The 24,793-nt window shown below is 41.3% G+C and overlaps 2 protein-coding genes across 2 annotated transcripts in view; one reads left to right on the top strand and one right to left on the bottom strand.

Moving 5' to 3' along the window:
• The window catches only part of KIAA1033 (KIAA1033 ortholog), a gene marked incomplete at its 5' end in the record, with an annotated part of 33,430 nt that extends 24,106 nt beyond the window's left edge, over window positions 1-9,324 (top strand). The window contains 9 exons of the mRNA XM_008941653.1: window positions 828-962; window positions 1,698-1,806; window positions 2,493-2,559; window positions 3,268-3,354; window positions 3,856-4,003; window positions 5,480-5,576; window positions 6,025-6,221; window positions 7,240-7,339; window positions 9,257-9,324. Of these exons, the coding sequence (XP_008939901.1) occupies window positions 828-962; window positions 1,698-1,806; window positions 2,493-2,559; window positions 3,268-3,354; window positions 3,856-4,003; window positions 5,480-5,576; window positions 6,025-6,221; window positions 7,240-7,339; window positions 9,257-9,324 (1,008 nt within the window). The remainder of the gene's footprint in view (window positions 1-827; window positions 963-1,697; window positions 1,807-2,492; window positions 2,560-3,267; window positions 3,355-3,855; window positions 4,004-5,479; window positions 5,577-6,024; window positions 6,222-7,239; window positions 7,340-9,256) is intronic.
• Window positions 9,325-13,853: 4,529 nt separating this feature from the next.
• APPL2 (adaptor protein, phosphotyrosine interaction, PH domain and leucine zipper containing 2) overlaps window positions 13,854-24,793 on the bottom strand; it is a 37,396-nt gene continuing 26,456 nt past the window's right edge. Inside the window, exons 10-21 of the mRNA XM_008941654.1 lie at window positions 21,732-21,890; window positions 20,450-20,638; window positions 20,104-20,146; window positions 19,970-20,026; window positions 19,767-19,855; window positions 18,133-18,285; window positions 17,963-18,015; window positions 16,327-16,501; window positions 15,601-15,637; window positions 15,329-15,469; window positions 14,856-14,903; window positions 13,854-13,964 (exon numbers count right to left, since the gene is read on the bottom strand). Coding sequence (XP_008939902.1) covers window positions 13,854-13,964; window positions 14,856-14,903; window positions 15,329-15,469; window positions 15,601-15,637; window positions 16,327-16,501; window positions 17,963-18,015; window positions 18,133-18,285; window positions 19,767-19,855; window positions 19,970-20,026; window positions 20,104-20,146; window positions 20,450-20,638; window positions 21,732-21,890 — 1,255 coding nt within the window. The remainder of the gene's footprint in view (window positions 13,965-14,855; window positions 14,904-15,328; window positions 15,470-15,600; window positions 15,638-16,326; window positions 16,502-17,962; window positions 18,016-18,132; window positions 18,286-19,766; window positions 19,856-19,969; window positions 20,027-20,103; window positions 20,147-20,449; window positions 20,639-21,731; window positions 21,891-24,793) is intronic.

Consider the following 24,793-nt stretch of genomic DNA (forward strand, 5'->3'; position numbering starts at 1 on the left):
TGTTCTTCCCAAATTTGGATACAGTGCTAAAGGTAATTTCAGATTGCTGCTTTCCAGTATCCTGCTCAGCTTGTTTCTACATCTTTGCTGTTTGCTTTTCCCCGTTCTTCTGGAGCTGGGAAGAAAAAAAGGAACTTGCTGAAACACTGAGCCATTTCTGAAGTCATTACTTTAAAAGTGGAAATAAGGAAAAATAAGGTTTTTGTTTTTTCTCGCAGTATTGGAAATAACTTCCCTTGCACTACTTTTTGGTTACTAAAAAAACCTCGCTGTTACTTTATTTCCTAGTGATATAGTTTTATTAATTTCTGATTGTGAGTAAAGTTATTTATGCCGACGTCAGAAGCAATTGAGACGCATAGGGTGGAAGTGTGCTTCTGCCTTATGGGGAAGTGTGTTAGAAAACTTTGAGGAAGTGAAAAGGTGTGTCAGGAGGTTGTGCGGATTCCACAACTTGACTGAGGAAGTTGAGCCTGTGTGCTCTTTTTCAACTTGAAGCGTTTATTGCTTCAAGAGGACAGCTACAGGATATGCCAGACATAAACTGGTGGTGATGTAGGGCGGTTCATAGAACTGAAATAGCTAACTTGTCCCTTGGTCACTCTGCCCTTCCTGGAAGAGAGCAGGCCTGCCAAAAGGGTTTTCCTTAGTCTTTTAATCCAGTGAAATTAAGAAGCTAAATTGAGAAAAACAAAAAGAAGTAAACTAAGTAGAAGGTTCCATATAAATACAAGTTACTCAGGAACCTACTGAAAACAGGTTTCTAGCTGTGCTTGTAATTTTGCTACTTTCTTGGTTTGACTATTTAAAAAACTTTTTTCTTCTAGGTAAACTTCACTTACCAATTCTTGAGGAAGAAGTTTTATATTTTTAGCCAGTTCATGTATGATGAACATATCAAATCCAGACTTATCAAGGACATCAGATTCTTCAGGGAAGTGAAGGATCAAAATGATCACAAGGTAAGGTAATTTTTGAAGGATTGAGAGTAATTTGGCTAAAAAGTGTTACTTCCATGTAGCTGAAGGTGCACCAAATCATAACATTGCTGCTATTTGAATGTCTACCTCCATACAAGGTGACAGCTTTTGTCTTGCCAATGTGCAGTGTTACATGTGCATGTATAGGATGGCTTGCTTTGATTCTGGCTGCTCTGTATATGAGGCTGGCTAAAAACCATTCAGTGGCATAAAAACAATGATTTGATGGATTCATAGTCTATTTGAGATGCTAAACTTCTAGCCCAATTTGTGCTTAACAGTTGTTTTGAATAATGCGATTATTCAAATTGAGTCCAAAATGATGTGAATATGTAGCACTTATTCCAGTATGTCCAGATCTGGGGACTGAGGTCTGATTTTTTGCCATGGTGGAACGCTGATTACTCAGAAATGCAAGAGGCAACATATTTAGTAAAATAGACTACTGGCTTCTTTGTGTGTCAAGTGCCTATTTCTTTTAGCAGTGCTCTCTTGTTCACAGCAATGCTTCTGTTTTGCTTCTCAGCTTGCAGAAGTGACTTAGACAAATTACTTTCTGTGAACTGATATAGACACAGGCAGGTGTATAATTTATTTTCAAAATGAATCTGTAGATTTAATGTAGGAATATGTTGCAACTAGAACTGTATTGAAGTGATGAAAAAAAATGAAGGATAGCTAACTGTTCTTACAAATTATTCTAAAATATTTTCCTAGTATCCCTTTGAAAGAGCAGATAAATTCAACCGCGGCATCAGAAAACTTGGGATAACCCCGGATGGCCAGAGCTATCTTGACCAGTTCAGACAACTCATAAGTCAAATTGGTATGAAATGCTATCTAAGAACACGTTATAAATGTTTTTAAATGGAAGAGATCTTCATCTAGTGACTGAACTTTTAATTTGGGCTAAAATTACATTTAACTTCAGTCAGATGGAAAGTACTTGTACCCCATATGAAATAAATACTCTCATCTAATTACAGAGAGATGTCCATTGCATGTCTTAATCTAAACTAAAGCTGTAGCTTGCATAGATTCCTGTTCCCTTTTTAAGTTCTTTTCTTTGTTATGGAAATTACTTTTATCCAGATTGAGTGTATTTCCCAGTAAAATATTAGTACTGTTAAGTTAATGTAATTCAGAAAACAACCACATATCCAAGAGAAGTAACTTTGAGTGATGTGTGATGCTGAACAATGGTATTTTCAGCAGTTAGATGTGCAGGACTGATCTGAATATGAAAGTGCTTTAATGTAGAACCTCTCTCCACTGGGCACTGTGTGCCCCTGCTGGTGACATGAAAGTGAACACAACCTTGCTGGGTGATGCATTTGTTTTCTCTGCATAGACTTTTGATACTGGGGTTCAATGTAAACATTTTATCTTGGCTTTCAGCACAGTTTCTTTGCAAGAACTCTATGCCAACTTCTAATTTACATTTCAAATCTTATAGGAATTATGAAGAATATGTGTGTTTATAAATTATTTCCTTTTTTCTTTTTTTTAAAGGCAACGCAATGGGTTATGTACGAATGATAAGATCTGGTGGACTTCACTGCTGTAGTAGTGCAATTAGGTACTTCCACAAGTATTTCACTTTTCTGTTTGCTCATTCTTATTCCTTTGCTCCCTGTTCATGCTGATATTCCCTAGGCTCTTGCACATCACCCCTAAGTTTTGAAAAGGTCCATTTTTATGTCTTCATTGAAGTAGATTATAAAAACTAGTGCTGGAGTTCAGAACAGTAAAGTCATTGCAATGAACCACTAAAAATCATACAAATAATTTGGGAAGATGCTGCAACAGTTAATAGAATGTGCATTTAAGTCCTTTGTCCTTAATTAAGTCAGTTAATCACTTCGAGGATGCATTAAGGAAGAACAGTACAAGCCTTGAGTAACTTGGAAAAAACATTTCTTTGATATTTCTCCTTGTGTAGATCACTCAGATGATTGTGTTTACATAAGATTATTGAAACATAGTAACTTTTACATACAAAGAAACAGTTGATTTTCTAGCAGATAATAGTAAACTTAGAGTTATCAGGGGCAGTAAGTGCTAAAAAGAGGAGATGGTAGCCTGGTACCAAAAGCAGAAGTACAAATAATGTTATGTGTGTTTAAAGGTGAATTTCATAGTGCTTGGATGAGAATAGTGCTTGAAGGAGAACTACTTCAAGTAGTTTGAGCCCAGAGGACTAAATTAATTATAAATTATAGTAGATAGTTCAGTGAATGTAGACAGTTGAGCATGAGCATAGTCCTAACAAACAGTAAGTTTTCAGGTTTGTTCCTGATCTGGAAGATATTGTTAACTTTGAAGAGCTGGTGAAAGAAGAAGGACTCTCAGAAGAAACACACAAAGCAGCAAGGTACCCTAACATTGTGCTCTTGAAGTTTGGGGCAGTAGTGGGATAAGAGAAATGTTATTTTCAAGTTATAAATGTTATTAGTTGCATTTTTGTGTCTTAAAAGTTCAACCTACTGTGCAAAACTACTTGCTCTTCTTCAAAGAGAAGAAAAATAGAACCAGTTGTTTTAAAAATTCAGAGACTGTTACAGCCTAGTTTCTTGATAAGATCCTTGTGGTGTGAAGGCTAACAAGCTTTCCTCACCACCTATCTGATACCTACATTTAGAATGTTCAGGGCCTTCAATAAAAAAGATGCAAATATTCTATTCATAGACCTTTTTTGAGAAAATTAACATGATTCAAGTTGGCTGTAGAGGTAAGGTGCACTCTTGGAGGCTCTGCTCTGACTACTGGGTCGTGGGTGTAGCCAAAGAGTGAAGAGAGGGTGGTTACCCCAAGGGGTGAGTAAGCAAAGGACCTCGTAGCAGAAAGAAGGCGGCGCGTTGCTTGTCCTCTGCAGGCAGCTGGACTCTGTCCTTGGCGACCTGGCGCGTAACTTCGCGGAGGGGACGGAGTACTTCAAGATGCTCGTGGACGTCTTTGCGCCCGAGTTCCGCAGCCCCAAGAACATGCACCTGCGCAACTTCTACATCATTGTGCCCCCACTGGTCAGTATTTACACTTAAATGTTTAACATTAGGCTGTTGACTAACATATGCTTTCTTCCCTGATGATGAGCAGGGTTGTTTTGAGCATGGCTTTGCTGGTAGCTGTCCAAAGCCAGGTTTAATTACATTAATTCATGTGCTAGCACTCAAAAGATAGCATTAAAACTAGCTTCTCCTGTTTGAATCAAATTTGGAGAAGCCAACTTGATAAAGGAGGAATTGGAACAGCAAGGATAGAGTTTAAAATCATGTTCTTCAGCTCTCACCTGTGTGCTCTTTCTGCATTGCATTAGGTATCTTTATGCTCTCTTAATATCATGTAGAATTGAGGTACTCTCTACTGGCATTGGATCTGCTTTTGCTAATAAGCTTTTTAGAAAATTGGAGTTAGGTGATGCACACACTTGAGTGTAGCAGTCTGGGAATTTGGGAGCAGTTCAGTTTGAAGGCCTAAATGAGCTGAACAGATTCTTGTGTAACATCCTATTTTAGAAACTAATTTTGGAATGTCAATGAGCCATAAATTTAAGACTGGGAAGACAGGTGGAAGTGACAATGCTTTTGGGTTTTTTCCTTCCCATTTGTGGAGTTATTTTTTCTGATAAATACAATTTTAGGAATATAAAATCCATTTTAGTTTTAGAAAGGTGTTCCAGTGTAGAGTTCAATTTGAAACTGTCATAGGTTTTTGAGAAGTTGTTAATGTACACACATTTCCATGTCTTAAGAGTAGTTAGTGCATGCTAGACATGTACCCATCACTCAGTGCCCTGGATCTATTTTTCAACATCATAAATGTAAGACTGTTGAAGGATTTTTACTGTTTTCTAAGTGGAGGGAAATAACATGCTGTACCTTTAAAACACAAATATCTTTAAAGCTTTTCAGGAACCTGGGCTATTCTAGTTATCCTTTAAGTTTTTTACATGTTTACCTCTAATAATCACTAAGAGAATGTGAGGTAAGTCTGTCAAGTGTTGTGGTGAGCAGAGCCCACCCTAGGCAGGGATCGGCGTGCGGAAGATCTCGCGATGTAACGGAAAGCTCAGACTGCCCACGAGGGGCCTTGTGGGCGTGGCTTGTGCTATATAAGCAATTGCAGCTGCGCAATAAACGCCATTTGCAGCATCCTTCACATTGAAGCCTGTGTCTGCTGATGGTACCCAACGGCAGAGGTTGGGTGGCAGAGATCCCGGGGTTCGGGTGTCGGTAACGACAGTCAAGAACAGTGAAAATTAACATGTACCTTTGATTTTTTTACTTTTGCATATGCAAATGTTTTCCAAAGCTTAACCTACTTTCTTCCCCAGAAAAATCTAGAAAAAGGACAAGCTTACTTAGAAAAATGCATAATGATGCGAAACACAGCGTAGTTTGGGGCATGGAATTCTATTCATAGGTAACAGCACGTATTTGAAAACTTAAAACTTGTGAACTTTTCATGATGATTCCAAGACAGCTTTTTCATTCTTCCAGACCCTCAATTTTGTGGAGCATTCAATCAGTTGCAAGGAGAAGCTGAATAAGAAGAATAAAAGTGGAGCAGCTTTCACTGATGATGGGTTTGCCATGGGTAAGTTTCCACATGCCGACTAGCCTTTGGGTAAACCACCATAATGGTCATTTGGAAGAAAAGCTTATTTTGTTTTGGATGTTCCCATAGTTAAATAGTCCATAATTTAAATTTGGCTTGTCTTGGCTTCAGCGCAGTGGATTTGGGGGCTATTGTTGTGTTCATAAGCATGGAATTGCTGAGTGTGGGAGCAGTTTGGTTGCATGTTGTTGCTCCCCAGTTTCTTTCAAAGCTTGTTGATCTCAGCAGGTGAGAAGGTATGTACAAGTCTTTGGATAAGTTGTGAGGTTTTCAAAAGTTGAAGTTTGCTCTTCTTTATGATTTTATTTCCTGTTTTTTAATAAAATCTAAATTTTGTGGGGGAATGATTGACTTAGGCTGGTCCGTTAAACAAAACATTTTACAAATTGCAAGTGGACTTTGATACATGGTTTGTTAATGACTATAGGTGTGGCTTACATTCTGAAGCTTTTGGATCAGTACCAGGAGTTTGATTCTCTGCACTGGTTCCAGTCTGTTAGAGAGAAGTATGTGAAGGAAATAAGAGCTGTAGCAAAGCAACAGAATGTCCAGTCCACTAATCAAGATGAGAAACTGCTGCAGACGATGAACCTTACCCACAAGCGACTGGAAGTTTGTTTACAGGTACAGGATGGGTCTAGTTGCTTGGTCTGTATTGAGTCCTGCACTGAGCCATCACCATTCAGGTGCCTGTTTGCTGATGGAGCTTATCAAGAGCAAAAGCCATATGGTGTTGTCTACAGCAGCAGTGCAAAAAGAATGCACAGACTTGAGGTGTATGATCCAAAGGGGATGTCTTCTGTGTGTGTGGTGTTTGAGTGAGGCAGGAACTTGACCCAGCTGATGGAAGTCCTCGACTCGTGGAGTTTGAAGTCTAATGCAACTAAAACTTCAACACTTCAATAAGTTTTTTGTTACATGAAATCTTTGTTATAAGAAATTTAACACTGTGAACCCTCAGAGATCCTTGGGTGTTAATTCTGCTCTGCTAAGCTGAATGATGCACTAGCTGTCAAACAGAGTAAAGAGTTTTCATTTGAATTTTGAAGCATAGCAGTTCAGGTTTCATTGGTGAGGGTAAATGCTTTCTTTCTCTCTGTGCTCTTGATTTGAGGAGTTTCTGAGACAAATCTGTGGTTGGCTGTTTATAAGTAGCCCACAATTACATTCTGTAAAAGCACATCTGCAGCTGAAATACATAAAGCCCTGTATCTCCTCATGGCTCCCACGGGCATGTGCTGTCGGGTCCTGTGCTGTTAAATAACCAAGTTGCTGAACCTTGTTCAGAAACTGATCAAGCTTGTTGTCATTTAAATTATTGGCCTGCTTGATTTTCCATGGGTAAGTTGCTCCTAATTCTTGCTGCTGCTACAAACCTCATTTTCAGCCTCAGTAGCTTAGTGACAGATTTATTGCACTGATGCTACTTTGCTTTAATTACCCTTTAAAGTTTTTGGCTGACATTTGCTTTGTAAAGTGCATGTGAACAAGGTATGAATGGTGGGAGACTTTCAAAAGCATTTAAGTGATATAGATATTGAAATCTAGTTGCCTTATATGTTTCTGAAAAATCCTATTTATATCTGTCACAAATTCATTCTTGTGATACACTGCCACTCCTTTTCTCTATCTTTTTCCATAGGAATTTGAACTCCTTTATTTCTCACTAAGTAGTGCAAGAATTTTTTTCAGAGCAGATAAAACTGCAGCAGAAGAGAACCAGGAAAAGAAAGAAAAAGAAGGTACATGACTGCTACATGGAGAACATTTTGGCTCGTGAGAAGAGTGTGCCTTAATAGGGAAAGTACTTTTTTCTTCTTTTTTTCAATAGCTGCTGCGTTCCTAGTGGGTTGATTCAGTATTTCAGAGTTTTGTGGGGTGAAGGGTGATTGAGGAGTCAAGGACAGCTCACGGAGCCCTTCTCTGGAATGGGTGAACTTCAAGCTAGGCTTCTGGGGAGGGGGAAGATAGCCCCCAAAAAACACCACCACAAAAACAAACCAATGAACCAAAAAAAATCTGGGACAGGGATTAATTCTGGGACAGGGATTAAATTCAGCAACTTCAGCACCATACTTGGTTACTAGTTTTGACAATGACAGCCTTTTCTGCACAGCCTTAGCTGGTGTGAAGTACACTGGTGGGTTTTTTACCCATTGTTTACCAGCTGTTTTTCAGCTTACATAGATGATGCAGATGTTATACATGACTTTCAAATATTTATATGCTTCATCTGCTGTTGAATTATATTCAGAGGGGGAGATATTAATTTGTGGTATGCTCTCTTGACTAGGTAACGTGGGGATCTTGCATTTTATATGCATGCTTATATAGTCTCCCTTGTGAATTCTGGAACATTCTGTTGGGTATGTGTCCTGGTTCCATGTAAAAAGGGGTTCAGGGCAGGACCCACACAGAACAGAACTATGTACTCACCTCTCCTCCCCCCAAGAGAGAGGGAGACACTTTGGAAAAAAAATGAAGTATATTGTTCAACAAGGAACAGAAAACAAGGGAGGTAAGGAAAATAATATATACAAAGATTAGGGGAAAAATACAAAAAAATAAAATATACAAAACCCTCAGAAATGGTTCCAGGGTCCCACGGAGTGAAAGGACAACCTCCCTCTCCGAGCTCCAAGGCAGGAGTGAAATTAGAACCCACTCCCTGCCTCTTATCAGAGTGTGTGTGGGAAGGGGAGGGAATACAATGGTTTCACACCCACCCGGGGTCCTCCCAGTTGCTGGAAGGTCACGCCCCCATTCCAAGGCTCAAACCACAACAGTATGGGAAAATGCTTCTCAAAGAAATGAGAATGCTCCTGATTGAGATCCAGAAGTGCAGTTCTGTCACAAGTTACTCAGAAACTTGGGTACCAGTATATTAAAAATGGAATTGGTAAACAATTTTCAACTGTGTTTCTGACAAATGCACAAGTGACCTGTGAGGCTACAGTCACTGGGGCCCAAGATAAGTTCTTCTTCTGCACTAGGAGAAGCTTGCAAAGAAAGAATTCTTTTAGCATGAATTTATGTTGGAGCATATTCAGTGCAGTTGCTCAAATAATTGCTCAATGGAAACAAACAAACAAACAAACAAAAACCCACAAAAAAAAAAAAACAAAAAAAAAAACAAACACAAAAACCAAAACAAACCCAACCAAACAAAAACCCAACCCAACTACAAACATTATGGCAAGTAAGAACAGACCTATTACCCTGGCTTCTTTAGGAGAACATTCTGTAGGCCATCGGTTAATTGTATTTTAGGTTAAATATTCACTGTTGTGATAAGCATCCAGTTCCCTGGAAAATGTGGCTTGTGGTGAGAGAAGCTTGAAGTGCACACCAGGGTGAAAAGTTTTGAGCATGGTGGTATCTTTGCTTTTTACCATAATATTTGGACTTGGACTGTGCAAAACGTGTGAGTGTGCCTGTCATCTTTACACAAGTCCTACCATCTGAAGGAACCTTTCACCCCCAACACAAATGTCTTAATGAGGCCAGGACCCTTTGTGCTGCAAGGTGCATTTGTGTATGCTGACCATCGTGTGCTGTGTTGTGTGTAACGACATCAGCGTCATAGATAGGCCAAGACTTTGTTTTGCTGCCTTGAATAAGATGTGAAATGTGACCCTTGTCTTTGTTTTTTGTTGTAGAAGAAGCAGTTAAAGCGAGCGAGGGCGAGCTCTCCGGCTCCGCACCTGCAGCCCCTGCTGGGAAGTGAGGCGGCCGGTACCCGACTAACTCACCTGCCTGTCGCTCTTTAACGCCCCGTAGGGGTAAAAAGCTCTAAATTTGATTTACTTGCTCTGTTAAACCCAAGAGAAAATGTACAGTAGTATAAAAGCATCCAGTGAGGCAAGGTCTGTGTGTGTTTGTATCGTCCTGTAGAAACTCCTATTTTTCAGGGGTTTGTTACTTACAGCACTTCTAGATTGAAAATAATTATATAAAATGTTGACCTTGGATTTAGTTATTTTAAAGTACAGATGTGCAGATAAAAAAAGCTTACTAATTTTTAGATGCGTTCTTGCATCTTTAACCGTAGCATTTAAAAACCCCAAGACTCGCAGGCCATTTGTCTAAGCTTCAAACTGGTGCATCTCTTCAACTAGAAAAAAAATTAATCAAGATATTGTCCATATCTGTTGTCCAAAAACTAATTCAGACATGCTTTTATGCAGTCCTGTTGTATTTCATGCAGTCACATATTACACTGTAGGTCTGACAGTGTATGTTGTGAATGTATGTGAAAGGTATTACACAGAATGGAAATCCTTGTTAAAGTTTTATTCCACAAACCCTTATTATTCAAGTAGAGAATATTTGTGCTGTGGGAACTTAGATTCTATCAGGCACTTATTTGCCTCTGCTGTGGGTTTTTTCCCCCCTCGTGTCAGAGAATGGGAAAACAAGACAAGTTAATGTAATAAATTAATTCTCAATTTCATACTGAAGGTCTGATTTGCATCCACAGAAGGAAGGAAATCCAGAGCCAAGACAGCCATAATCAGCTCTTCCTTTTATGACCAGACACTGTGTGGTGGGTGTCTGTAACTATTAAGTGATCTTACAGTTCATAAATATGTAGTGCCTAATGGCAAGTTTCAGCCTCAGTTCTGTATTCCCAAGCCTTTGTAGGTCTCTGGTGCCGTCTGTGTTGTTCATTCAGTCTTACATGCCTAATTATTAACAATAATTGAACTGCAGGCTTCAGAAGCTGCTGAACACTGTGAGAACTCTGTGTAAATATAACATCTGCTAACGCCTGCAAGTAGAGGTTCTAGATTGTGTTAAGAGTTACTCGGATCCCTAACTTAAGTAGCTAGACTTGCACTAAAAGTAAACGCCACCTTGGTTAGAAGATATAGTTGCGTTATAACCTCCCAGAACATAAAGCACTTCTAGGTCTCACAAACTAGAATAAACTACTCCAGTCAGTCCAACTGAGAATTACTGTTTCGGTTTGGGGTTTTTTTTTGCACTTGTATTTTTACACATTTGCCGGCTTCTTTCATTCTAAGTACAAAAAAAATCATGTTTTAATGGTTCAAATTGTTCCACCAACCCTTGGATCACTGGTTAAGACAATTCCCAAGGCACTTCTGATTCTCCCTTTCCTGCCAGTCACTCAGCATTCGGAAAGCCAGGACAAATGCTTTGGTTCAACTGGAAAGACCAGGCGGCTGGGCGAGTCCCGTTGCTGCTTCTGAAAACGTGTTGCAGAAGTTTCATGGACTGTTTCAATTAGCTGGCCTCATTAAAGGTTTAATTTTAGTTCATTATTACCACAGAGACTGCCCTACAGAATGCTGCATTACTTGATTTATATTTTTGCTTTTTTGATTGGGAGGTTTTTTGTAAGTTGTGCACACTTTTTTTTGACCAAATTGTGCCCACACTCAAGCGCTCAGTAGCGCTGCCGGGATCGGCGTTTCCGCTACGTCCGCTGCACCTCCGTCACTAGGGAGTGGGGCAGCAGGACTTCCGTGCTCCCATCTCATCTGGTGTCACCCCTGTTCCTGGCTTGGCGAGGCCGTGCCCCACATCCCCTCCCACCACCACTGCAGCGTCACCAACAGGTGGTGTCCGTCTGCCCTAGGATGCTGTTGCCGGGGTAGCTGTGTGCAGCCCGGATGTTACACGTGCTCTGATGAAATCTGCACTCCTGGTGTTCCCTTATCCTGTTTTTTTGAAAGATGCTATCTTTTATAAGTAATACTTTGCAGCCGAGCATAAATGGAACTCTGTGTTTTCTTACTGTGTAGTGGTTAATAAATTCTTGTGGTTCTGGTGGTGGGAAGTCTACAGGAAAGATGTAAGATGCCTATTTTTATAGAACCCCATTTAATGTGGGAGACCTGAATGTATACTCTGTGGCAATATATACTTACACATAAATATGTACAGTGATAATAGAGCTATTCTTGCTGATACAGGATTGTAGTTTGTATTTCCTTTTTTTTTTTTTGTCATGTAGCAGCATATATATGCAGAAAGCTTCTTCACACCCCAAGTACAAGCTGCGTCGTGGATTTGTATGTCACGCCCCTCTGTGCCAGTGAGAGTCAGGATAAATCCTTTCCCCCTGCCAAGGATCTTGAAGGGGTCCAAAGTTCTTGCTGTGGTGCTACTACTGTTTTCATTGCTTTTGGCCTTTTTCCAGTTATAGGAACAAAATGGACCCTCACTGGTTGTCTGGAGGTGAGGGAGCTGAAACACAAAATCCCCCGAACTAAACTCAGTGTGCTCACTCAGAATTCCTGCAGCTGATAAAAGTGAGGGCGAGTTTGCTGCAGGGATGTAAAACTAGACTGCCAGCATGTTTTCCCTCAAGACAGGCTGAGGGCCAGTCTCTCTCCCTGAGAAGGCAGCTGCCACCACTGCCCTCCTCTGTCAGTCTTGCAACATAGATGCTATAGCAGCTGCTCCTCCAGGGATCCTGCAACCCCCTTCTGATAGGGTGCTGTCCCCCTTCCTGCTGCATCTGAGGGGCTGCCTTGCCCCTTCTCCTTGCAGCACCGTGGTTGGGGGAGCACAGTACAGCTGCTGCCCAGAGCAGAGCTTTGCATTGATCAGCGACAAGTGGTGGCTCCAGCAGCACCCACCTGCTCTGGGCTTCACGGGGAAGTGCTGAAGGGTTGATTCTGGCAGTCCCAGGGCAGTGGGTAAATGGAAGTAAATTTGAGTTTTCATCTGATGTCCATCAACAACAGCTGTTTTCAGCTTCTCAGGTACAAAGGACCAAATGTAACACTTCAGTGTTTCCTAGCTCATTGTACAAAAGGGTATTTTGTTACCTCAGTACCTTTGGTTTGTGAGTAGAGAACATTATGTACATAAAACTTAATAAATGCAATTTTGTGAACCTCATTCTTAGTGTCTTTAGTAACATCAGTTCAGCACCTGTCAATTTTTTTAATAAGACAGCTTCAACTTTTATTTGTCAGGAAGTTTTTGTCAGTTACTAACAGTTTTCTTCCATGGTTCTTTGAAATATTCAACAATCAGCTAAATTTAATTTATTCCATGTCAAACACTTGCCAACTGGTATCTTTCAGATGTTGCAGCACAGATTCTGCTTACAGAAAAATCTAGTTTCCTGGTAAGCAACTGAGAAGAGTTAATTTAAGTTTGAGGAATTTCAACCTTATCTTGATAAATACAAACTCTGCCACAGATTACAAAATACCCCTTCCACCCAATAACTACTGTTTATTTTTGTTTGCTCTGCAAAGTACAGTTTCTCATGTTTTCAAGTTAAACTGGAGGGGTAAAAAAATCTAAACTCATTAGCCAAATCTATCTAGTGTCTAATTTATGAGACTAGTCAGTACATGGTAGACTTTAATCTAGCATTTTATTGCTCAGTTCCTTAAAACCAAAGATTGCTGGTAGACTTAGCTGTTGCATGACACCATAATGTTAAAAATACAAAGAATTCTTATTATAAAAGTACTTATTTGTCCTACAATTATAACCTCTGGCAACTTTCAAGAAACCTAACCACAGAAAAACTGCACACAACTAACATGCCACATTCGTTGACTACTTGTGACGTTTGCATGTCAGTGGTATTTAGAATAACAGATGGAGGAGGTACCCTGTGTCCAGTATTTACTTACAGGAAGCGTGAGTGTGGTCCCCCTGAAGGTAAGAGTAGGCACTTAGATGTGTTTTCTAACCTTATTCTAGATGCAATATAAAAATAGATCCTATTAATAGGAAACAGTGTTTAACAAATCATTTTGTAAATAGGCTAGCATAAAAGATAAGTTTTGTTACACTTCAACTAGACTAAAAATAACTTCATCTGAAAATAAGTAAATAGTGCAGTTTTAACCTTCATTCAGATGCACATAATCCTGTGAACTATGGAAAGGGGCTGCGCTGGGAGATCTGAGGCCTGATACTCGCTAAGGGAGCTGACAGCTTGCCCTCATTTCAGTGGAACTGCAGGCTGCTTGCCAGGGAAAGCTGAAGCAATGACATCAACCCTTTGTGGCCGACAGCTCTGCTGTCCCAGCTGCCTCTCAGCAAGGGGCTAATGCCAAAACATTCCCAAAGACTGTCAGCTTCCCAGACACGCCTAAACACACTGCCCATCCCCAAGGAGCCCCGGAGGCCGAGTCCTGCTGCTGTCCCAGTGGCACCCAGAGGAAGTGCGCAGCAGGACAGGAGCTGGCCTCGCTGGAAACCAGAGATCCCTGCAGACCACCCCCTGCTCTTCCCCCTCAGGAAACCACAAGGGTTTTATGCCTCTGACTCCTCCCCTTCCTCGTGTAGATGATCGTTCAGAAGCATGAACTTGCCGTCGTTTGTTAAGGGCACAGACTTCATCAGCTGAGCCAATGCCTCTGGGTCCTGAAGAGAAAGGAGAAATCAGCAGGCTGCCGTGGGCTTGGAGGAGCACACCGTTTTCTCAGGGCTCCTGATTAAGGCTGTGCAGCATTGGTTTTTTTTTTTTTTATTGACAACCTTTAGTCTAAAGGTTTGAAACATAAATAACCCCTCTTGGTTCAGCAAAATCAGCCCTTGGGCATGGAAGAAAAAATTCATTAATTTTTAGCCTTCATTTTGCTGTTGTTAATTTGCATTGATAAAATTACTGAAAAACAAGGAGAGAAATAACTCTAAATGCTTTTTTTTTACTATACCTGCTCTTATTGACTGTGACTACAAGCTCATTCCCCCAACTTATTCTGAAATACCAGCAACGAATATATACAGTATTTGTAATTTGTATATACAAAGATAGATACACAAAAATACACAACAAATGTTAATGTATTAATGTCTTTGTATAGAAAAAAAGTTTATCTATGAGGGGCTAGGTAAACTTTGCACTTCATTTTAAGTGGAAACCACTGTGTGCTCTGTCCTTAAGGAAGGAAAGAATTTGAGTTTCTAAAAGTGAAATGGCAACGTGTGTCATTTACACTTAATCCCAAAGAGTTTGTCTGGGTTTTTTTTTTTGAGAACTTTACTCACAGCTCTCTTTAAAACATGAACTACTGGATTTGTATAGTTCTGAATCTGACTTAGGGTGGCAAATTTTATCTCAAATCAAGCTACTGCAAAAGCAAACTGACTTTAGTTTTGGACGAACTACCGAGGGGCCGTGTTAAATAACATCTGCAAAACTGTGTCACTGGGGGAAGAGCCATTCTTGTTTCTGACACACCCCCCGGGTACCTGCACAGTGCAACCAAAAGGAGGATATCACACTGCAGGAACAGGGAATGAAACACTTACCTTCTGTGCCTCAAGGATTTCTTTTCCCAAGCTAATGGCATAGCAAATCTAAAAAAAGAAATATATGTAAGGTTCAGTTTGGTTTCGGTTTTTTGTTCCTTAACTGGGCCTAAGCCACAGCAGTGTCGATGCAAACTTAAATATGGGCCTAAACACAGAGGCGGGACACCAACTCACCATGCTAGCTGATTACATAAAAATAAAACCATCTTGGGCTACCACTTAGGCTGGTTTGTACTCAACTGTACCCTATCCCTTCATGCTGCTATTGGCAACCCCATCCTTCTCTCCTTGTACATGCTGCTGTGTTCCCTATAAACTTGGTCCTTTTTAGACATAAGCCATCAAAGGCTTGCACTTTAAGGCATGTTTTCTTGGCAAGAAATGGAGCTGCTCTTGCTTCCATTGCACTGATTCCCAGATGCCTAAAACTTGTTTACTAAATAAAATATTTGATTAAATGTTATGCAGACCTTCTCCCCTTCTGTGTTGCTCTCAAAAACATATGCGCTCATGGATTCTTCCCCCAGAGTCTCACTCAGACGAACCACAAAGCCAATCAGTCGCCTGTTCTCCTGGTGAGCAGCAAACTGTGTCACAGTGGCAAGTTCAAACTGCAAAAGTATAATAAAGAATTATTACTTTTTTAACCAGCACTTGGTTAGCTTGGTCAAGAGCACAAGTTCTTGTGACTAGGTAATCAGTGCTGCAGTAGAAAACCAGGTTCAAAAAGAAAGTTACTTACACTTGTTCGTGTAACTTGGGTTTGAGGATCTATTAACCTGTGATGAAGTGTAGGGACAAAAAAAGAAAGTTTATTTTAGAGTGATTCTTAGTCATTTCAAGGTGCTTTATAATAGTAAGGCAATTTACAGATGCCTCGCTATTTTACAGATGGGGAAACACGCAGAGAATCAAGTGATGTGTGATTCCAGGCCAGTCAGTGGCAAGGTGCAACTCTAGACCCCAGTTCTCACCGCCTGACACGTGAGGGTCACAGCACCTTCCTCAGTCTCTCGGGTGGCTCACCCCTGAGCACACAGCCTGAGGCACCAACACACGTGCTCCACGCCGGCTGCGGCCAGAGCCCGATGCCCCCACGCTCCACCCTGGCTGCGGCCAGAGCGCGGAGACCGGCACGGTGCTGGCGCTCTGGCTCGGACGACACGCAAGGAAAGAGAATCTTCCTGTGGCGTGTTTTTTTTTTTAAAATCTTTTCCTCTAGCTTTGTGGGGCCCTAGATCTGTACTGCATCCCCTAAATTTTGGTAGGATGTCCTTACAGCTTAGTCAGGGGGATAACTTCTAGATTCTACAGAGTAAGAAGAGACCTTTTTATGAAGTCAAATGAAGCTCTGGGTCTTGCTCCCTCTAGGGTTGTACTTCTTGGAAAAACAAAACCAGAAATAGTCTCGCTAATGACAAGTTGTACGACGAGGACAGAATGTTCAAAGCTGAAGGTTTTACAATACCTCAGGTTCTTGCTGGTGACCATGAGATGGGATTCAGTCATACGGAATATGTTGTGAATGGCACGAGCAGCTAACACTTGTCTCATGGCTTCATAAATCACCTCACTCGTGTGATCTGACCGAACAGCCATAGATCCCAAAAACCGCACTATGAACATCTGCTGCAAGAGTGAATCTGGGAGATAAAAGGTAACAATATAGGATATTATTAATAATTAGCATATAATATGCATAGTAGATAATATATAGTTATTATATATGATTGTTGGTATATTGTTGTTAATAATAATAATAATAATATATGATAATCCTTCACTGCTGCTTCAGTTTTCCAGTCACTGAAGTTATCAATTAAACTATTTTTTCTGCTTTGGAAATTGAAAAGTAAACCTGTGGGTGAGGACTGCAGGCGTGGTGATTTCCTGCTACAAGCCAGGCAGTGTTCTGACCCAATTTTAATTCTTGAACTGGCAGCTAGTAGAGGAAAAAAAAAAAAGCAAACAAAAAAACCACCCTGTACCTACAGTTGCTTTAGAAGTGTAACTGGCCCTTTATGCCTTATTTGATTAGGCAGTAAAATTTACTTGCCTGTCTTGTTATCAGGTGCACATAAACTGATAAATGTATGATTCTGCACAAGCCATCAAAGTAACTCTTCTCTTTAAGCCTTGTACATTCCTTGCTTTCTTCTATAACCTGACTTTCCATGCAGCTGAGTCCAGTGAGGTTTTCATGAAATCCTTCCTGGCTGATTATCCCCGTAAGACTCCTCTTTACAACTAAGTAGCCGTTGTGCCACAAAGTCATCATTTGATCAGGCTCCCCTTAGGGCTGGTGGTAAGCAAGCTAAAGATATGTTGTCTAAATCTTCCCTTTTTTAGTTTAAAACCATTACCCCTTGTGCTATTGCAAGAGGCCCTGCTAAGAAGCTTGTCCCCATCTTTCTTACAGGCCCCTTTAAGTTCTAAAAAGCCTGCAGTATCAGTAGGTTCTGCGAGCAGTGTTCTGAGAGAGGCTGTGGGTTCCAGACATCACTTGTGACAGGCACAGAGGAAGAGGAGAATGACCAGGGCCCGAGCCCTGCCTACTGGCAGAGGAAGGTCAGAGTTGCTGGCTCATCCTTGCATGTTACTGGGTGAAAGGAAACAGGGCAGCAGTAAGAAACTCTCCCTTTGCTGAAAAAGATGTGGCTGCTGCTGCTAGCCCATATGCTGGGCCTCTGTGAGATTTAGATTGTGGATTTCAGAGCACACATGGCTAAGGAATGGCTACTAAGCAGCTTCAAACTTGAGCAAATTTTAACACAGTTCCATCAAACCCTTTCTAAAAAAAAGTCAACAACTAGTTAAAAGAAAAAGGAAATAGAATTAACAACAAAAAACAGCACACCAAGGTTTTTGCATTTAAATATCTGAAATAAATACAGCTGGGACTGGCAAGGAAGAAGGTGTTTGGTTTCACAGGTAGTGATGTTTAAAAGACTGGCTTCGGAAAGGTAACCACTGTCAGCTGCATCATGGATCTCTTACCAGGGCTCCATGGTGTCAGGTGGTATCATTAAGAGACACTGGATAGCCAACAGCAGAATTAGGCCTAATATCATGACTACTTTTATCTGGAAAAATGAAGCACTGACCTTCCTCCTCATCCTTGCTGCTGTCTTCAGTTTCCCCAAATGGGTTTGAACGCCTACAAGACAGGAATAAACCCCCTTAGTTACAGGTTCTGGGCACCACACACAGATGTTGCAATACCCATTTTTCTCCCCTGAAACTGTGACCAGTCACCGACTGTCTCTGGCCATACCTGCCACCTCTGTTCTGGTCCAGGAATTCTGTGGCAGGCAGCACGATATCAAACTGAATTGGTGTTCCAGGAGCAATGAGTTCTGTAGAGTCTTGAAGGCCAGCTGATTCACTGGGAATTAGTTTATCATTTTCCATATTCTTTACATTCTGGCTAAAGTGAAAATGGAAAAAAAAAAAAAGTTAAAATGTTTCAATCAGTCTCACTGATCAATCTCACCCTACCTCTGCTTTGGAAGGGAGACAAGATTATTCAAAAAAACAGAGCAGGATTAACTAGTACATATAAACATAAATAAGAATGTTTTCCTATTTACCTGTTACTGAGGACACTAATAAAATCTGCTTTATTTTTTGTACCTAAAATGAGAAAAGTAAATGCTGGTATATTAGACCTGACTGTGGCTCAGCTCTGGGCAGACGTTCAGCCCAGCAGCAGGGTGCTGTTTGCCTCCCTGCCCTCGAGCAGCCACACTCACAGCCACGCTGCCAGTTCAGCCAGCAGGGACCTGCACTGCTGCCTGCCGGTGCCACTGGCAATCCTCACAGCTTTTTAAGACTTTACTGAGCCACAGGCTTCCTACAATGTGATGGTTAAGAAGAAGTGTTTCATACTGGGTCAGATTCCTCCTGCACCTTTTCTCAAAGAGAATGAGATGTTAAGTTTCCCACAGCTACAGAAGTTGTAACTACATGCACCACTGCTTACAGTACACTGGGTTTGCCACCAGCATCCTTCTATTTCTATAAAGTTGTCTGGTTGCATACAGATGTAAAAGTGACTTGGGAGAGTAGTTGCCAATGAAATAGCAATGAAGTTGCAGAGGAAGTCTCTTCATGTTGAAGCCAGTGTGACACAAACTTGCCCTACTTTAGTTACCACAGAATCACAGAATGTTAGGGGTTGGAAGGGACCTCAGAGATCACCTAGTCCAACCCCCTGCTAATGCAGGTTCACCTAAAGCAGGTTGCACATCACACTGCCTCGAAAGCAGGATATCAGTTCAGCACTGCGCTTGAAAGCCAACTCTGACAATGAAGTCTGAAGAATTCCCACTGAGCAAGATGCTAGGAACACGTGGGCACAAGGAAACGACACATAAAATATGTATTTTGAATATAAGCGTGTCCTAGAGCATTTTTAGCAATTTTGGAAGGAAGAGAGCTTTGCTGATTGACCCAAATGAGCTCAAGAGAACAGAAGTAATTATGCTGACATCTGTGTAGGTCATATTCCTGGGACAGACTGACAGGAACTGCTGGAGCTAATATGCAGGAATATAGTCACTTCAGTGTATCCTGGGGATTCTGCTGTAGTACCCACACCCCAGATCATTCCCTACAGCAAAGCCCTCACAAGTAAAGCATTGTGTTTGTTTCTGAGGAAACAGCAAAGTCCCAGTGGCAACCATAAGGAGCTTTGAAGTTGTGATGGGGAGCAACAAGCATTGCCCTCAGCACTGGGCATCTTGTATGGCTTCCAGTATGAAACATCAGAAGTAGAGGAATTTGCTGGAACACACAGGCTTGGAAAGCCAGGGCCTACGCAGGGCTTTCTCCTGGGTGAGTGCTGCCCAGTGCAAACAGAGCACGGCCGAGCACACCGTCTCCATTCCACACAAGTGAGGATGTTACCTGGGGCGGTGAACTTCATGTTTCTTCCCAAAGCTGGTGATTGGAGTCACTGCTTGAAGGGCTGTCTGATTTAACTTGATTGCAGCTGCCTAAGAGAACAAGAGCAAACAGCTCTTCTAGACACGTACTTTACATTGCCATGTAAAGAACAATGGCAAATCAAGTTAGAAGGAATGGACCAAAGTATGGAAGCAAGTTCCCACCTCTGGATTGTCAGTGAGATAGATCTGTCTGGAGATGTTGTTGATGGCACATATCCACTGGAAGGGAAAAATGAAATTGAACTCCTCAAGCTCACTTGTATACCAGAATAACAACATTAAGAAAATATTTTTACCTCCTCGTACTCTTTCTTGCTTTCTGCTTGAAGGGTTATACCCCTAAAATATAAACACAGCGTATCAGTGCTCACAGTGGACACCAGGACTGTTTGACTCCAGGTCAGCTTTGTATCTACTGACCACTACAAAGGAACACAAATGACAAGTAAGCTGCAGCTAAAGGATGCCACAAGTGCTGCTCGGGCAGTCGTAGGTGAGGAAGGGAAGGAACAAGCTTTTAATTTGGAAACACCCTTCCAGAAACGCAGAAAGGCTTACTATTACAGCAAGCATGCTTCACATGAAACAGCATCTGAAAGGGTAGGTGTGACTGGCTGTCCTCAAACAAAAGCTGTCTCATACGCTTTGCCTGTAGGAGTGGTGATCTGGAAGCAGTATCTTCTGTCTTCGCAGTCCACAGCCATAACAGAGCAGTTGTCCAGGTCCTGAATCAATCCTCCAGCGACTGCTCCCCGCGGCTGACACATCAAGTTGCCACCTTGAGTGAAGAAATACAGTCTTTCCCAAGTTGTAGTCACCAGACCTGTTTTACTGAAGAGAAGATGCAGTGGCAAAGACTAATTACTTTTTAGAAATTACTCCATACACATATGAAGCTGCAAACATATCCTGATGCTAATCTGAACTTCATGTTCCACCCTAGACTTTGTTTGTATGAGTCTCTGTTAAGAAGTAAAAGCAGCACCTATTCCTAGCAGAATAAACCGAAGAATTAAACTAATTCCAAACATCCCAAGTTAAAAACATTCTCTGCAGTACCTCCTAGTTAAGCAATAAAAGAATTATTGGTACTGAGTTAACTGACCTGAAATACTATTGAGATGGATTAAAAAAAAAAAAAGTCTTTTCAAGCTTAAGACCAACAAGAGCAGTTTCAACACAAAGGTCCTCACTAAAAACAGTATCTTCTGCAAGTAGTCCTTATGAGTCCATCTTCTCCCTAGCTCTGGAATCCTATTATACTGTAATCCAACTTTTACAATGCTATGAGAAATTAATAAATGTCCGTTCACAAAAAAACTAACATTACTAGTCAAATAGAAATAACTTGATATTTAACCACATAAGCAGAATTACTATATGCCACCAATACACATGGCTCCTGAGAAAGATGATGGAAGATTTTATCTGGAAAACCTTCAGAGGTAATGCTACATATTGCATCACTCAAAGTCATGCACTTGCACTGTCCACAAACTTTTATTTATGTAAAGGAGGTAAGTTGTGAAAGCAGGTATTAACTACAAAATAGAGGCCATTTTTTTTTTGTAAACACTGTGTCTTCATTAGCCTGAAGAACTGGGAACAATCTGAACCCAGCACCATCAGTTTCTAATTTTTAGCTACTTGAATGCAAGAAATCATCCCTGTAGGTGAATCCCAAGAGAATTAAACTGTTTTCAGGAGAACAGTTTCAAATGCCTCTAATTTGGTTCAGGTTTCTAAAACACTTTTCCAAAGGCAACAGAGATTCTTAAGAGCTGAAGAAAACAGCTACCACAGAGATTCAGGAGACTCAAACATTACCTGAGGAGTCTTTATGAGTCTTTATTTTATAAAATAAAATGTAGCAACCAGTCACCAGCTAAACAAACCAGTTACCAGGTAGCAACAGCCTTCTTACTTTCTAAGGTTAAGGTAGCCAGCCTTCTGGATGAGATTTCTATTGATAGCAGGTGAAGTTACATCAGAATCTGGGGTGTAAACAGATTCATTAACTGCAATTAAGTCCTGCTGTGATACCCTCATTTTTTCAGCTTCAGCATCCAGCTCTCCCTGTATGCTGGAAAAAAACACCAACACAAAAAGAAACAGAAAACCATCATTAGTCAATCTGTACCAGGATAAAGCTAACATCTGTAAGCCATAATGAGCAAAAATACCAGTTATATTGGAGAGCAGTGCAGAGATAAAGCTTATTTTTAAAATAGTCTTATGGTATATTTCTTATAAAGTCTACATGTCCAAAGTTTTCTCGAAGGTGTAGACACATCAGTGCAGTTAGGAAAGAAAGGCAGGAAGAGAAATACAGCAGCGAACTACTCCTAGAAAATGCCACCTGTGCCTCAAGCGACAAGATGCATATGCTCTGAAGGTATTCACATGGTTTAAGGGAATTCTGTCTCTCTTTGGCAGGCTGGCAGCAAAAGCACAGCCAGGATTTCCCCTCGCTTTTTACTTTGAAAGCCCAGCTTGAAGACATTACTCTCAGTATGTCTCATACAGTAGCTATGCTTTCTTTTTTGCAATTTGTACTAAACACAGTTATCTTCTTTCCCCAGTCTGCACAGACAGAATGACCAGAACTATGAGATTGTTCTGTAAGGAGCACACGAGAAACACTGAAGTGCTGAGAGTGAATTTTTTTAGAGACGGCTTCTAAAAGCAATGCTTGTATGAGCTTACACTGATGAAAATCTATAGGTGTTGCCTTAGTAAAGCCTACATCAACTGTGCCACTCTACTATAGTATCTCTTGGCTTTCACAGAACTTTGTTTAATTCCTGCAACTGTGTACCATGGAGAAATTCCTGCCATGAGACCACCTATTTACTGGTCATGGTTTTTCAATGCTGACTTTTCCATGAATTCAGATCAATACAATAACAAAATCTGTAGCTCAAGTCTCATTTTAGCTTTAATTTTTGTTTATAATAGTGTCTTCCACTTTGATGTGATTCAGAAAACATCCTTGGCACGAGCTGGCAAAACTGGGCTTTTTCCGAACATATCTGTAAAAATCCAGTTTGCTGACAGTGGTAGTAACTGTGAAGGGGTACTTGAGTGCAAAATTTATCTCACAAAGTGATAATTCATTGCAGAAACATTACACAGATATATACTGCAGTGCTGAGTATCTCTGTATTCCGAATCTTCCTCTGAGACATGTTTGGCATAAAAGGGGAAAAACAAGCAACCATTTTACTGGAAAAAGCAAGCAGAGAGATCAGAGTCAGCATCATATGCCAGTGAAATATCTTCATGTTTTTTTTTTCCCCCAGCTCTACTGTCAAACAATCATTGGGAGCCACTTCATTTTCAGAGGGACCCACAGACCACTCGACAGGCTCATCCCAGTGATAAACCTGCCTTGCTTCCACCAGCCTTACTAAGTCTGTGTTTCACTTGCAGACTCTTCTGATCACTACACATCAATGCAACAGGCATAATCAGAAAGCAACTAAAGGACATTTTGAAAATGTAACATAATTTAAAAAAACCCTTATTAGATAAACTATGCATAAAAGGGCTTAGATCTCCATGTCAGCTGCAAGCACTGTTTGGTGCATCTGTGGACAAGGAAGTAGAAAATGTTTTCAGCCATCTGTTTGCACTGCACTTCTGTGAACCTGAGGTCTGGCCATGCACCTGTGAACTGAGGTCCTGAGGGAGCTGGCTGATGTCCCTTGCAATGCTGGTCTCTATCTTCTTCAAAAGTTCACTGCAGTCAGGGAAGGTTCCTAATGACTGGAAAAAAAGGCAAGTGTCGCATGTGCCTTTGAGACAGCAAGAAAATCAGTCTGGGGAACAATAAGCCAGTCCCTGGGAAGCTACAGACCAAATCCTTCAGCCATTTCCAAACATACAAAGGACAAGAAGGCAACTGAGAGCAGCCAGCACAGATCTATCATGGGTAACTCATGCCTGACCATCCTGGTTGCCTGCTGTGAAGCAATGACTAGCATGGTGGATGGGAGAAGAGCAGTGGATGCTGCTTCACTTGACTTCACTGAGACCTTTCACATGGTCTCCCATGGTATCCTGATAGCCAAACTGGTGAAATACAAACTGAAGAAGTTAGCTACAAGAGGCATAGAAAACATGGCTGCACTGCTGAGCTCAACGGGTTGTAATCAGTGAGGCAAAGCCCAACTGGTGTGATGTTCCTCATGGGTCAACACAGGCACTTACAGGTTTACAGTCTTTAATGAGACCCGGACAACCCATAGGAACAGATGACCCCAAACTGGGAAGACTGATTGACGGATATGGCAGAGTGTTCTGAGGGACCTTGACATGCTGCAGAAATGGGCAGGTGGGAGCCTCAGGAAGTTCAGCAAAAACAAAGCCCTGCCTGGGATGGAGTAACCCCATGACACTGTAAAGAATGGGAAGCATTTGAATAGAAGGCAACTTTCAGCAAAGGACCTCAGGGTCCTAGAGATAAGCTGAAAATGAGCCAGCAACATGCCCTTGTGGCAAAGAAATAGGGACAGTCACATCTTGGGCAGCATGAGCAGAAGTATAGCCAGAAGGTCAAAGGAAGTACTTACTCCTGTCTGTTCAGCACTTCTGAGACTCCAACAGGAGTACTATGTCTAGTTTTGGTGCCCCAGCACATAAAAGACAGAAAGGAAGTTAAGTAAAGAGATGAGCAGGGGGCCAGAACGTGTGACATGAGAAGAAGCTGTGAGAATTGTTTTTCAGCCTCAAGAAACGAAGGCTAAGGGGCTGATCTTATTGCTGCCTTAGCTACCTGATAGGAGGGTGCACAGCAGATGGAGCTAGACCCTCCTTGGAGATGTTTACAGTGACAGAATGAGAGAAAATGGACACAAGCTGTAACCAGATTGTGTGTGTGCCATGTGTAAGAGAGGGACAGAGATGCTCAAAATCTGAATGGACAGTGTGGAACACTCAGCTCTGATCCTGCACTCAGCAGGAGAGTGGACTAAGATGACCTCT

This window comes from Merops nubicus, unplaced genomic scaffold (assembly GCF_000691845.1).
Source record: "Merops nubicus isolate BGI_N331 unplaced genomic scaffold, ASM69184v1 scaffold5986, whole genome shotgun sequence".
In the NCBI taxonomy this organism is placed as follows: Eukaryota; Metazoa; Chordata; class Aves; order Coraciiformes; family Meropidae; genus Merops; species Merops nubicus.